We start from the raw sequence: 15,418 nt of genomic DNA, 5'->3' as shown, positions 1-15,418 counted from the left end.
AACCTCATTGTAAAGTTTTATGTAAATATATAAAGACTGTTTGATGACTAATATCTGTAATGACATTTATCTTCAGAAGCGTGTTATCTAGGATCCACTCCTGTCTCAGATAAATGTCAGGGGAGATCTGTCTCTATGGTATAGGCACACAATGTAAATATATATATATATTTACACCCCTGTTGTTTTTCAGCAGGGAAGCTGTTCCTGATGACAGCTGAAGAACAGAAAAGAGAGACGGGGGAAAAGAAGAGGGGAAAAAAACCTCAATTTGGGAACATAGGAATGATGGGTTCTGTGCGCTGTTCAACTGGTACTACTTTGTAGGCTGGTTATCTTCACTAAAACATATATATCCACACTCTCAGGACTACATATTATAGTAACCACAGGGGGTGGGGGGAAGAACAAAAGATAAAAACCAACACACACATCAGCTGCCTCTAGGTCTAAATATTACGGTAAGTGACAAAACAAACAATAATGGAGGTTGGAAAGGAAGCAATGAAAACTGTCACAGGGGTATCAAAACTTTTCTGTCCTTCTCAAAAGATTCTTTAATCTGAAGCTGCTGTGACATTGAACTGAAAAATGACCTTTCATACTCCTGAGACGTCTGACACTGCAGTGGAAGGCACAGCTGCAGCCAGGTGCCCTACTGGAGCTGGATTTCCATAGTACAGCCAGATTAAGGGCAGCAGCGTAATGGCCATGTAAGCTGCCTTCCAGCATCTTTCCAGCTTTAGAGAGACATTTTGCAGCCGCATGGTGGAAGCTGAAGTGGCTTTGAGTACAAAATAGTCATACCCAAACAAACAGGTGGGGCTTAGGGAACCCTCTGAAGCAACCGGGGCTGGGGGAATATTACTTCTTGGCAGATGGGCTAACACCTCCTCCATGTGGAGGAAGCACCCAGTTTAAATATTTGTAAAGTATCCAGTTCTGCTCTGAATAATATAAATAGCAAAGCTCAAAGATTTAAATGTGGGGAGAGATAAGACAATACCACCAGTGCATAGAGAAAGAAGATTTATCATCCTCGTGTCCTAAGGGCAGGAGCGGAATGCATTCCCAACATTCATCACTGCTCAGCAGGAAGATACTGAACGCAAAGATAGTTGAAAACAAAGATGTCCAGGAATCCAGACAACTGATACCATTTGCTATCACGGATTCCTACTGGACATGATTTGGTGAATGTACCTGTAATTTCTCATGTATCATCAGTACTACTTTTTTTCAGAAAAAAAAATCTGCAGAAAATTTTATTTATTGGAAAGGTAATATATTTTGCAATAAATGTCTATGATTTTTTTTCTCTAATAGATGCTTTCTGCCAGAGCAGAAAAGAAGTGTGACTATACCTATATATGTTCACCATAAGGAATATATAGGCCATTTCTTCAGCTCCCAGCATGTGATGACCAGGGCCCATAGAGCAGGCACAGATTTTGCTCCCTATGCATTTGACACATGAGCTGAAAATAAACCCAGACAGGGCTTGGAAAGCAGGAGAAGAGCCCAGGAGAAAGCAGGAGAAGAGACCACTCTGCTTCCATATGTGGGTGCTCCCACAAGATTTCCCTGCATGATTTTGGCCAGATACAGCAGCAGTGGCGAGTACAAAAAAGTGTCATGGAAATGTTTTGTACTTCCATTGGGCTGGCAGTGCTAACCCAAAGCAAGTATTTCCCTCTCAGCTCACCAGCTTCCCCCTCACATGATTCCAGCCTCTGCAGCACCCTGTCCTCTCCATGCCCAGGCATGCCACAGACTCCTTAAAACAACCCACGGACCAGGAATCAGACACAAAAAAAAAATAAAATTGAGAACCATTTTGCATGGCTACATGGAAGCCATGTGCACTTATCTATTTGTAGGCAATTCATGAGGAAAGTAGGAAAGATCTTCAAATAAAAGGTTTCATTATGAATTATTTGCTCAGATCAATTATTTGTTCTAAAGCACAGTCTTCCATTTGGCCTCAGGAAGAAAATAATCTCTTCCACCAGCAGTAAAGCATAAATGTTAATATAATATATGTACCGTCTCTTTCATTAACTAAAATAATTGTAACTAGATAGATAATACCAAACTATATTATACCAAGGAAGCAACTGCTCTGAACTATTGTAAGCGACATTGCCTTTTCAAACCATTAGATAGAAATGCTTCTGCCTATAATTTTCAATCAGTCACTATATTGTTCAAAGCAGCTGACTGACAGCATAAGCACCGTGTAAGTACTGTATCCTAGCATTTTATTCAGGATGGGAATGAAAGCATAAAGCTTTTGGTGCTAGAATAAGTTGATGGATTGATTTAGCAACACCCGGGACATACTGTGCTCGGATATGACTGCAATTGCTCAATTATCTCATAAGTGACAATGATTTCCAAAGATTTGTGATAAACACATGCAGAAGATCTGAAGCCCCACCTTGCCCCCGCACTATAATTATAATTCTCACTTGGAGGCAGATCCTTGACTTTGGGGATACAGAAACATTCACGAAGATGCTTTAATTCATCTTCTTCATCTAAGCGGAAAGCAAGTTTCTTGTCTGTGGGACTGCAGCCCAGCCGCAAGGCAATTTGCTCTAAAACAGTTGCTGGTAACACAGAAGAACATGGATCCATTTTCAGGTCATGCAGTTTCACCTTAAAATGAAAACACCACAGTTTAGCTTCTGCAGTACGCACATCCACAAGCCGCAATAAACAGCCACTGAAGCTGCAGCATTCAAGACCCAAACTCACTTGATTTAAAGCTTTTTAAAAGTATTTGAATGGAATAGTAAAACTGATCAATTCAAGTATTTCTAAGGCAACATATTGCTGTAGCCCCAAAGGCTTCCCCTCCTCACCCCCATCCAATGCTCTTCCCTTTTTAAGCTCTATCAGCAGCTTCTAAGTTCTCCCACCAGAGCGACAGCAGTTACAGATGCTGAAGTGTCATTCACAATTTTGAGATCTTAGGGCCAGAGGCAGCATTATTGTTTCTGCAGCCTGTGCTCCTAAAAATAGCAGGTGCACAGCTACGCTGGCGTTGTTGCCAGGCTGTGCAATGTTCAGCCTCTTTCCGCTTTCCTGCCTTAAAAATAGGAGGGGGTGTTTGTGCACAGCCACGCTCACAAATGAGGGCAGAGCAGGCGGGGGACAGATGGCAGACAAAGGTATTGTTAGAAATGTAGCTTTCAAGACCAGGACCTTGAATTAATATTTTCATCCTGGTGGTTTAGCTCCATTGGTCCTAGGGAAGGAGAGGAGCTCAAGTCAAGCTGCAGAAGTGGCAGACCATAGTTTCTAACAAAATATCCAAAACTGGAAATGCAAAATTTACAAGCTCATTGATTTTGATAAGAAAAATGGTTCTGTAATGGCAGCGCTCAGAGGCACCCTGACACCATTATGTTCAAGATGGCATTTGTGCGCTTGGCTTTACAGATCTATTGGCAAAGACAATTTATGACATGGACTCTGTACTTCAGGGCAAAACTTTGCCGGTGCTCCCTGCTGCGCTCTGTTGCAGAAGGCAGTTGAGGGGCTCGCTGAGGTGCTTGGTGGTTGCCCCAGTTTAGGGAACTGCAGTGTCAGACCACACAATATTCTCTGACCTTTTAACATCCCCAAGAGTTTTTAGTGCAGCAAAAAAACTCTAGGGGATATGCTGAAATAGGACAGATTAGCACTTAATATGCAACATAAAGCCACCAGAAAATATAGCTTTTTCTCTCTGTTTGAGAAAGAAAATTTTATAAATACATATCCTCCACAAGTACCAGCTCCCTTTCCTTAAAACCAATAATAAACTATTCAGTTATCCGGCTACAAGCTGTGGATAGAAAGAACAACAGACAATGATATGGATTGCAGTCAGCTGAGCATTACATTCACTGTCACTTAACCTAGCTTGGGCTTCTGAGACTCAGTGGGATGGTATATTCAAAATTATAGATTTTTTTTTTTTTAATTAGATCCCCAATGATACATTTCTCTTGATTCTTTTCACTACAAATACATAAATGCATATGAGGTATTTTATCAAATGTTTGTGCCAGCCCCTGAACACCATCCAGAAGAACTTTGTCAACACATATGGGAAGGACAACAGTCAGTGTTTAAATATAAACCCCTAAACAGCACAGCCTCATTAGTGCAAATTAATCCAAACCTGCTTATACTCTAGCCAAATGGCCAGCATGATGCTAGTTACCTGGTTTCATCTGCTATCATTTAGTTTATGATAAGAACATTATCTTTTCCCCCCTCCAGACTTGATACCTTACACAGTAGCAATTTTTCCTCTCCCACCAGCATGCAGAGTTAAAAAAGAAAAAACAAAAACAAAACAAACAAACAAAAAACCCCTAAAACAGCAGAGCTCTTTAAGACAGCAGTTTTCATTTAGCTAACATTCACCCTCTCCTGGGAGGTATTGGAGATACCCAGGTTTTGTGCTGTCTCCACACAGATTGTTCACACCTCCTTATTGTCACCAAATTTATCATTCCCACTCATTCATCCTAATGAACCCTTAGCTGGTAAAAACGAAAATGGTAAAAATGGCTGAAAAAAAGTTGTTTGATCATCTTGGTTCTCAGAGTCCTTTTCAAGGTTAGGAGGCAGAGGGCTACACCTAGGCAAGGAGCTGCACATGATGCTGAAGTGGCTGAGCTGGCTGGATTCAATACCCCCAACCAGCCACCTCCCGAAGAGCTGCCACCCCACTGAAAGCCCTGCAGAAGGTGAGAGCAGGCTCGCTGTTCCCCAAGAACCACTTCTCAGCACCTCCACAGCTGAAGAGCAGATCAAGAGCTCTTCTTTGCCAGCTCCCCTGCTGCAGTGTTGGTAACAACACATGTGCTCTCCTGCAGGTGAGAAGAGTATTGACCTTCTGGACCTTATTCAGCAGACATGAGGGAGGATGGTCTAGAGATTTCCATTTCCTCCAGTAGATGTTAAACATCCACAAAAACAAGCTAGGTTCATGGACACCATGGCCATCACTAATACAGGCACCTCGTTATAACCTAAAGACACTGGAGGGTAACTTAAATTTCACTTCTCCAAATTACAAAAGTTAAGAACCTGTGGGCTGATTTGGTAAATCAGGGTTTATTTTCAAGCAATACTAGGATCAGCTCTTGGAAAGTAAAACTGCTCTTTGTTTGCAAAGGCTTATTTCATTGATTTATAACACTAGCATGGCTGTCTGGATCCCATACTGTTATCAAAGCACGTCCACTCACAAAAATCTAGTCCTCTGTTTTAAATAATGAGTATTTAAAGCAATTTATGGAAACCATCCTTGGAGAAGGGGCTAGGAATCGGGTCTCCCTGGTGTCTTGATCCAGATAAAGGACTCCACAGTAGTCTGTGTAGTCTTTTCTATAGTCTCCTTGCCACTCAAGTTAATGATTGGATTTAATTATTTTTTTTTTCTTTTGCTCCCCAATGACATAGATCCTGAATTAAGGGAAAGAGCCTTTTAATCTCTCTAAACATGACTCACTTGAGCTAGGGATATTTTTTCAGTGATGCTCAGCTCCCCAGGTCCCTAGGATGGGGACTGTGCAGGGTTGGTATTGCTGTCACCTACGTCCTCTCCTAGATACAGCCTATGAGGAACGTTTGGGAGCCTCTAGTGTTTATCTCCTGGGACCCACACAGGCAATACCATAAATTAAAGGTGAATTTGCTGATCAGGAGATGGATGATAAGGGTGCTTGAAGAACAGTTTGATTTTATACACCAAATCCCCCTCGTCTGGTCTGTAGGTTCTCTGCTTTACACCACGTGAACACAGCACAGCATCCTACCATTTGTCTTACTAGTCACCATTTTTCAGTAAGGAAACACAGTTATTACAGTGGATTAATGGTTATCATATTCCAGGTCATCTGCTGACCTGTCTGGAAAGCATAGGTGGGTTTTGTTTCCATTTGAGGCCTGACCCAAAACTCACTGAAGTCAATAGGTGTCTCTATTACAGAGAAAGATTTCTGGATCAGCCTTTTGGTTTCCTGTCACTGCTGTACTTTGCTGCATCTGATCAATGACTTGCGTTTATTGTGATTCTTATTTATATTAAATTTTGACAGCAAATATGAGATCAAATAGAAAAATCTAAAAGCTAAAAATGATTAAGTGCTCAGAGGTATCTGATTTAATACAAACATTATGAAATAAGATAGAACTACTAAAATAAAATCAATCAAAATCCTATTGAGGAATGAAATCCCAAAGATCCAAATCTAAGACCAGAATAAGAAAGTACTTTTGTCCTTTGAATGGGAATTAGGTTTCATAGAGAGGAATCCCAGAACTGGTTGAATTATTTTTTTCTTTTTACTCTGAGTGACAGTATTACATTTTCTAATTGCTGCAGAATAAATCCCATGCAATCATTTAGAATAGTTCACAAGTCATTTGTTGTTTTCTACATGTAGAGCAAATACATTAGTATAAGAACGACACACATTATTCCATGCAATTAACTTAATTTAACCAAAAACTACATTCTCTATCCTTTTCCTCAAATTAAAATTCAGACACATCAGTGCCAAATGTAATTCCCACTTTGATAAATGTTATTCCTTATCAGTTTTTTTTTTCATACAACATCGAGTTAAAGTAATCAATATTTGAAGAGAAACAACTTGCCTCCACCACCTACGTAGAAAAAATAATTCAGGTGTTTTCTTCTTCCTTTCCTTGAAACTTTATTACAGTTTTTGACTTAAAACATATAGATGACATGAAGTCAGCATATTATTTATTGAATTTTTTTTACTCTTTGCTCTTCTGACTTTTCAACAGAATTTGCCTGTACTGCATACTGATTCAATTTAAAGAACTCACCAATGACCGTTGGCAATCTTTCATTTTCCAAAAGAGCACATGCAACTTAATTTAAGAAAACAGTCCTTATTACATATTTTATCAGCACAGATATTAGTTCCGCTACTTCATCTCCCATTTTACAACTATAAAAGACAATGGATGAGAATTAGTCAGACACAAGTGACGCGAATGTCTGGGTAATTATTTCTGTTTTGTCCTTTATGCATAATTTACTGACTAAATAGAAAAGAAAAAAAAAGAGTGAATATTAGCAAGACATCTTATCAAACTTACACAGGAAGGTCCATTAGGCTTAATTATAAGAATGATAATTGGTCCTATTTTTAGATCTACCTTATGACACTTTTAGAGATCTACCCTCTGTCTACAACTGTATCTTCATGTCTTTATCAAAAGAACTGTAAAGTCCCCTTGCCCCCCTTAAACATTTTGTTTAAGTATTCCAAGATGTTACTCACAGTCTTTCTACCCAGCATAGTGCTGACAGGCATACAATGAATCCCTACTTAAAAAGTTGTATCGATATCCTCAGAGAAAAAGAGTTTATCATGCAAACAGCATGTCCTGCACTTTCTGCCCTCCAATAGCTGTTTACCAGGTTGCTAAACACAGCTCAGCCCACAGACCTTTGACACTTCCAGGTTAGCACCCAAATGAACCCTTTGGAAGAAAAACTGGGGGTGTGCACACATCTAAGCATGCAGCTGTGCAGTATAGGTCCACGCTGTCAAAATACACCCCCTGAAAGCACCAATGGCACTGCAAATTGAAGCTGTTTTAAACCCCAAAGAAACGCTACAGAAATGCACAGAGCGTAAGAGCTGATTCTCCTTCTCATCTATTACACGAAGGAAATTGCTTTTGTGAATACAGTTTTGCAGAAGGAAGTTCCTAAAAAAGCACAGCCCAGAGCAACACACATTCTAGACTTCTTCAGGTTAAATACACTTCAGTGAATTTGTTTAAATTACAGAACCGCAGAGAAGGAAAAATCTAAATATTCATAGCATACCCGACAACAGACACACAGCAGCACACACAACTGTATAATTAAATATGTTACACAGCACACTGCCACAAGCTGCAGCAAGGGAATGCGACAGAGAGGAATTATAATAAACTCGGTTACTTAGAGTAATTTAGGCACATATTGACCTTCGTGTCAAGAAGTGTTACGGTGTTAAAAGTAATTTTACATATCAGACTCATCTTTTCCCCTCCACAGTGAAACCACGTCACCCGGCAGTTGGCAGCCATTCCTGAAAGAGGATGATGAAATTCTTGTGCAAACGCTCAGCGTTGCATGAAGAAACAGCCACAGTCACATGCTTGCTTCCCCAGACTCTGACCTGCACCGCAGCCAAACACACGACCTCTGAGAGTTAACCAAAAAACAGGTGTATATATATTTTTATTTATTTATTTATCCCTTGTCAACATGGCAAAAATGTAAAGCTCTGATTAAATTAAGGCAGCACCCTTCTCCTACACAGGCACAAGAGCACACACAATTGTAACAAAAATGGTTTTAAACCAAACTCTTTCACTCCAGTGAAGGAGCAGATCACTAGTGCAACAGTGAGGAGTCAGCAATGCTTGCAGCCACGTGGCAGAAGGAGCGGTGGGAATTTACACAGGCTGTGGATTTGCCATGGTGGAAAACAGACAGAGAATTAGAGGTGAAATTAGAGAAGAACAGAGTTGATACTTCTCTTTACTGTAAACTATCTCAAACCAGCCATATGTTAGCCCAATCCCCTCCATTCGGGTTGGAATGGCACCCATTCCTAACATAGCTGGAATGTAGTCATCTGGAAGCAACAAAAATAGTTTCCCTCTATTTAGCCACTGAAGTTTTGGGGTGGGGGGAGCACAACAACCAACAACAACAGTGAGAAGAGATACAGGGGCAAAGGGGTCAGGGCTGTGGATTAATAGTGTAATTTAGGGATACAACTCCACCCCAGTGTTCTGCACACAAATGCTTGGTTATTATCTGGATTTCCATTTTCAGTAAGCACCAATAATTTTGACGTTCTTGAGTTGTAATATGTCATGTTCCTTGCTAGAAAAAAAAAACAAAACCAAAACAACCACACAAAGCACTTAATAGTGAACTAAAATAAATCTAACCTCTATCCATCAGTTCCTGCAACATTGTTATCCTGTTTTGCACTGGCAATAATTTTTTGGACTTCCCACCAGCAAGACAATGGGGCTGCTGCTCAAGAAACTTTGTACCACCAGTAACTGGGGCCAAGGGAAGCAGGAGTCTGAAGCATGCGAGATCCAATGTCAAACTCACTCCAAAAGGACATCTATTTCTTGTTTGGTTGGCTATTTAGCTCAAACCAAGCTGAAACACGCTGCAGCTTTTCACTTTGCCCCTGGAAATAAAACTGCATGACCAGCAGAGTGAAAATTTTCCCCCTGCCTTTTCCTTTGAAAAAAAATGTCTTGAATTTTACCCTTGATTGTCAATTGTAGCAGGAAAATATGGCAAAGGCCATATTTTTGTAGGCTTTCATGAGAATTAGGAATATTGAACCCTCCTTCCCAGCTACTGTTTTCAACTCTTCAGATGGAACGAAAGCAAAACAAAGACAAAAGCTTTTGCCCTTAAATTCAAGGCTCAAAAGTCAGCAAACACGTCTCCTTGGTACTTTTTTTAAGCTGCAGAACTAATGTAATGGTTTAGTGGTGGTTTGGGTTTTTTTTCTCTCCTGTGATGCTGCAAAGTAACCAGAGAGCAGGAAGAGAAGAAGCCACAGTGAAACCAACGTGCAAGGGAGCAAGGCCATGTGAGATGCCCAAAATCCCAGCTGGCACCGGCTGATGTGGCAGAGAAAAGGCAGAAAATGCAACAGAGGACAGCCCTGACATCACCCTCTTAAAGTAGCTGTTAGGAGGGTGATGGGAAGGGAGTGACATTTGACAGACAGATTAAAGAAGGAAAAAGGGGGGGGAGGGGGAAAAGGAACTGCAGCTTTGTGGGAAGACAAGCTCTGCATGTCTGTACCTGAGGGCTGTATGGGGTACACAGGGCAGAGAAGGAATTACAGCATGGACAGGCCAACCTGTTTCTCATACTGACAGCTTCCCATCTCATTCAGAGGTGCTTAACCACCTTAAGCCACGTGGTACCAGACACATCCATGAACATGCTCGTACCACTGCACCTCATCCCTCACCCTAACCATTTGCCATAGCCATTTCCCATCAGTCACCAGCAGCCCCAGTCTCACCAGAGCACGTTTGACCCCTTGTCATGGGAGCCTTGTCCCCTCGACTGAAAGAAACCGGGAGCTTTTCCCCAGCCAATAAAACTTGCCATACATTAATCTGACAAAATATATGTCTTCTTCTCAAGACAGGTGACAACAACAAATAACAAAGGTGCCCCAAAGCACAGCCACCTCATGCCAGATGATATCCCAGGACACTTGGTCCCCCAGGTCATGAAAGCTTCCCTTAGCACTGCTAGCCCAGGGCACTCGTGCTGTCAAGAGGGTGAAATGATCCAGCAAACAAAGGATTGTGTTTAACAGACAAGGGGAGGTCTCACCCAGGATGAGATGGCCTGGAGGACCCTCAGGCAGGAAAACACTGTGGCTTCTACAGTTGTAAAAGGAGCAGCGAGGCCATGATGGCGAGGCAGCACACGTTGCCCTGGCAGCGCCAAGCTCTGCTCAGAGAGGCCAAGCTGGCTGTGCTTACAAGGCCAGCCCCACAGCTGGTTTGCTAAAGCATGTCACCTGCACCTTCTGACGGCACGATGCACTTCACCTCAGGCCTGACAGCAATGACTTGGTAAACAACCCCAGAAAACCTTTGCTCTTCTCACTGCTGAGCTCCCTACACTGACTTTCTTACCACTTTTGTTTTCTCTCTGCCCCACCAACACCTCTGCTCTGCCTGCAAAGCACACCTTTTACCTCAGGCCACGTCTGATCAGGATGCCCTACACCTGCTTTCATTTACCTTGTTCGCCTCCCTGCCGGACTCTAGATCTGAAGTGGTTTGAAGGGGATATCAGGTATTGAATGCATATTTGGAGTAGTAGATTGCTCTGGTTGTGTGATTCTGACTTTTGGTCTTCTGGTTAAGACTGAAAAAACTCAGTCCATTTAGCTTTACCTGATAGAGAGTTAACTATAACTATGATCTAGGGTGGTTTTAAATCCATTTCTTTTTGGAACAGGGAATTAGTAGCTCCTGCTAAATTCTTGGCTGCCTTTTGGGTGGCCAAAGTGGGCTCCTGAAATTTTCCTGCTTGTTTGAAGCACTTTTCCTGGTTTTCTTTTCCACTTGGACTGTTCAGCATACCTCCTTAAACACATACTGATTGTTCCCTGTTATGTGACCTGCTCCTAGTATTGTTTTTCTTCAGGCTCTTCTTCAGTTACAATTTTCATTTCTTTCTGAGTCTTTAAACATAGTATTTGTCCTTTAAAATCTATTCTTAAAGTAGAGTCTTTATGAAAAAAAAATAATAGAAATAAGACATTATTTACTTTTCTGCAGTAACATTTAGGGAGAAATATTCCACCACTGCACTAATAATAGTAATACCCAGAGAGGGGCAATAAGGAAATCAGAATCAAGTGATTTCCACATAAAGGAAAACATGAAAAGTAGCTCCCACCAGCTTTGATAACTCCGTGGCAGCTGCAACACCAAGAAAACACATTTTGAATAGATAAAACTTCCTTGTCTCTCTCCAGATTAGCTGTTACTAATACAAGATGACTGTTCTTCTGATGCCCTCACCTGCGTTTCCAGGCTGAATGCACATACACATATGGTTTAGAAGCCTCTTGCTATGAGAAATGGTTTATTGTTCTTGTTTATCTTAATATTTTGTGAAGGATAAGACCCTACCCACCCTTCTCTGGTAAATTATTTGGTTTTGATGTTTGTCTTGGACAGCAAGGACATTCAAGTCCTCTTTACCAAATGTAAGGACAGGAGGGGGGATGTGTCATCCCTTCCTGAGGGAGCAGTAGTATGACAGCCAAGGGGGCATTTGAGAGACTGCAAGCAAAATGGGGGACCTGGGATCCACTTTTCTCACGGCATCTGCTTGCTATGTTGCATAACCATCTTAAAAATAAATGTGAGTGCTTTGGGAATCAATTCATGGCAAATCTCCCAACAACTCTTTCTCCAAGGTCCTCTCAAAGACAGGTAAAGGTGTTTGTGTGTCAGGTAGAGCCTCATTCTACATAGCCACCATTTCCTCTGCAGGTGCTCACTCCCCGAATGACGAGCTGTGTGCCCAGACTCTCAAAGGACGGACAATTGTCACCTTCTTCATCTACTTGTAGCACATTTCCTGCCTGTGGTCAAAGAACTTGAGAAAGGGGAAATCAGAATCCAGCTATGGGCCAGATGCCGTGAGATAATAATAACAAGACCTTATGGAGAGGCACCCCACAACACCAGAGTCAGGTTTTTTTTCATAAATATTTGCGTACCTTGTCTTTCATGATGCACTTCGTACTGTTGCAGGCTGACTAATAGCTGACGACATTAACTGACCTCAGGTAGACAAACAATCCCAGTATATTTTCCCTCTTTCCCCTACCCCCTGTTTGCAGCTCCATAAAAGTGAATGCACTTCACACTTTCATTTTTATTTTTAAGCTCTTGCAGCAGTTACCATCTGGAACAAGACTCAGGGAGGGAAGAAGGAAGAAAAGAAAGGTCAGAAAATAACAAGCTGAGCTTGTACTACACATGTGTTGCATCAAAAAAAAAAAAATTACAAAAGAAGAGTGCCCCACACAGCATAGTACTGATTACTGAGAAGCACAACACAGATCTGGACCCTCCAAAAGCTGTAATTGCAAAGACAGGTTATGTCTGATTTAAATAGCATGCTACTGTTCTGGATGGCCTTCAAGCAGCAGAGGAAGCAGGAGTACATAAAGGATCATGACAGGCAACAAAGTGGTGTGTGACACCCGAGGGGACCACCATAAAGAGCCAGTAGTGGCTTAGGAAAGGGATATATTCATACACATTCTGTTGGTAAAACACTCATTCTGCAGTTTCTATTACAGGGAGGTTAACAGCACACATTCCAGCACTGGTGGATCTTTTTGGCAAAGCTGAAATTCCTGGAAAATATTTGAATACCAAATAACACAAGAAAACCAGCAAGCTCCTGCATTAAGGCCACTGCTGCTTGGCATCACTCTTGCAAGGGATCTGAGGCAAGGAGAAAGCCTCTCTTCGTAAACTCAGCAGGTACCATGGGAACAACAAATAAGTACCAAACTCTTTCTAGAAGAACAAATACAGGTTCTTGTGCCACTCAGAGGAGCCTTTTGATATCCATACACTGACTGCTTCCCTCCCCGGCCCCAGATTTGAACCTCCCAGCCTTCCCGAACCAAAGATTTTATCGTTTGATTCACTAAAACATTTATTATGCAGCAAATCAGACCACAGACTGGCCAAGGTCTAAATGAAGCTTTTGCCAATACCTGACTTCCTACTGATATTTATAATTCCCCAATAACCCTTTGCTTGAACCCCCGGCTGCAGGCAGTGACTCAGCAGTCGCAGGGCTCCCATTAGTATTCTCAAAGCGTTTCCAGAGCATTTTACACTGACTGTCTCACTTGTGCTGTGATCAGACCTATCAGTTTGTGCTGAATTGCTCTGAGGAAGGTTACAGGTCTCCATAGGGACTGCACATGATCTTTGAAAAGTGCATTTCCCTCTAGCAAGCCATAAATGCTCAGGAGGGTTGCTAAAGATCACTCAAAATACGCTATTGAATACTTTTCATGCTGTACTCTTGTTCTGTGTTATCATATACTTAAAGTATATTAAAAGGCTCCCTAAATACCAAGAGCATTTGCGTGGTATAGATTTGTGTTTGCGAAAGCCAGAAGAAAATAGCTTTGTATTGTTACAGGATATGTAACACTTTTTCTGCAATTCTGCAGAATGGATTATAAGAGTTTGATAGTGGCTTTTATTTTTCCCCTTTTACTAATTTCCCCTCCCCCCCCCCCCCCAACACCAATGACTATAGTGATAGACTTTAGTTAACTTCTTTGGATTGTTTTTTTCCTTGCTAACAGTCCGCAGTCAAAATGAAAAATAAGAACCTTCTGGATCCTGTCTTGATAAGGTCAGATCGTAGAATTCTTCTTTCCAGCAATTTAGCCAGGCTCTCTCCTTCCAGAATACATTTACTCAGTAATAAACATCTCCAGACAGCCGGGCTGTACAGACTGCAAACAATTAAGCCAAAATTGGTGCAAGCAGCACATGAGTAAGTATTCTACTTTAATGAAATTAGACTGAAAAATTCAAGAGTAAAGGAATAAAAGCATTTTCACATTGTATTAATTAGATGTATTTGTAAAAAACTGTGCTCATGCAAGTACCTCACGCATTTTTTAATACCAAACTACGCAGAAAATGTGCTGGGTAATCACAAGCCTTTGGTGCTGTAAAGCTGTGGTCAAGCACCAGGCACAGACCAACATTTGGGACACATAATTTAACATCTAGTGGGAAAAAGAAGAAGTTTAGCCAACTTTCTGTAAGCTGTATAAAAGGAAGCCTGCCAAGCAACAGGTTAAAAGACTTTGACTCACTAAAGTATTCCAGAAATTAGTTAAATTATGCTATGAAGAAGCCTCATCTCTCAATTAGGTAAGCAATTAAGTAAATATGTTCAGCTGTCCCAGCTTGTCAGACATTCAAATAAAATTCCTCTGTAACACCCCAGAGTTTTTCTATCATCAGGAACATTTCACCAGATCCTAAAATCTATACTTCTCCAGTTTTTGCAAGACATCACGCACTTATTGCAAATCCATCACCTGTTTACTCGCAGTAAAAGAACAAAAAGTACCTGTGCCACTATTTTTAATTAGGCTATCCTCCTACACCTCCTCTGTCCAACATCCTCAAATAGTTTATACATAACTTCTGAAATAATTTAAATTCAATAATTACACATCATGTTTGTGACACCTCCTGGTGTGGTTTTCTGAAGACACTCAAAACTAGTACAAAATTAAACTTGGTTTTATAAAGCACTGTTTCAATTTGGAAAGTTCACAGCATTTTCAAGAGGAATTAATGAATGTTGCTAATAGCTGGATCTGAGTTATAAGGCATTAGGAGGACACAATCATGAGGAAAGGCAATATATAACCTTTAGATGGGACAATTAGAGATCAATTATTAGAGCCAGAGAAGAGCATTTGAAAGCAGCTTCTTCATTAATCAAAGATTATATCAAATTAGAATGTTTAATTATTTGCCAAGGTTCTTTGTATATTCTTCTGTACACACACACACACACCCCAAAAAAAAAAGAAAAAAAAGGAAAAAAAAGTCAAAAAAAGCCAGGGGCTTTTGGAAAAATGTTAGCTTTTTGAACATCTCATTTTAACACTAAAATACCAAATATTTTAAAGGACACATAACACAGTGAAAGTAGCATAACTCAGACAATGACATTAAAGATGCCACAGCTGCTGGTTTTTAATATACTAAGTCTGGTGAGTATTGATACTTA

The 15,418-nt window shown here is 40.9% G+C and overlaps 1 protein-coding gene and 1 long non-coding RNA gene across 5 annotated transcripts in view; one reads left to right on the top strand and one right to left on the bottom strand.

The window, feature by feature from the left end:
- The window catches only part of KYNU (kynureninase), a 59,963-nt gene extending 52,501 nt beyond the window's left edge, over nt 1–7,462 (bottom strand). The window contains exons 1-3 of one of the 4 annotated variants that reach the window (XM_027814882.2): nt 7,326–7,456; nt 4,779–4,871; nt 2,472–2,661 (exon numbers count right to left, since the gene is read on the bottom strand). In XM_027814882.2, coding sequence (XP_027670683.2) covers nt 2,472–2,640 — 169 coding nt within the window. In that variant the 5' untranslated portion in view covers nt 2,641–2,661; nt 4,779–4,871; nt 7,326–7,456. The other 3 variants (XM_027814877.2, XM_027814887.2, XM_027814892.2) reach the window with 3 other exon arrangements.
- A 3,288-nt stretch (nt 7,463–10,750) lies between these two features.
- On the top strand, nt 10,751–13,672 carry LOC114017742 (uncharacterized). Its single transcript, XR_003562974.2, has 3 exons — nt 10,751–10,903; nt 12,115–12,413; nt 12,514–13,672. It is a non-coding gene; the product is annotated as an uncharacterized LOC114017742 (long non-coding RNA).
- The last annotated feature ends 1,746 nt before the right edge of the window (nt 13,673–15,418 follow it).

The sequence above is a fragment of the Falco cherrug genome, chromosome 8, assembly GCF_023634085.1.
Source record: "Falco cherrug isolate bFalChe1 chromosome 8, bFalChe1.pri, whole genome shotgun sequence".
NCBI classification, from domain to species: Eukaryota; Metazoa; Chordata; class Aves; order Falconiformes; family Falconidae; genus Falco; species Falco cherrug.
Note: the sequence above shows the minus strand (reverse complement) of the source record. Positions and strands in the feature narration are given on the sequence as shown.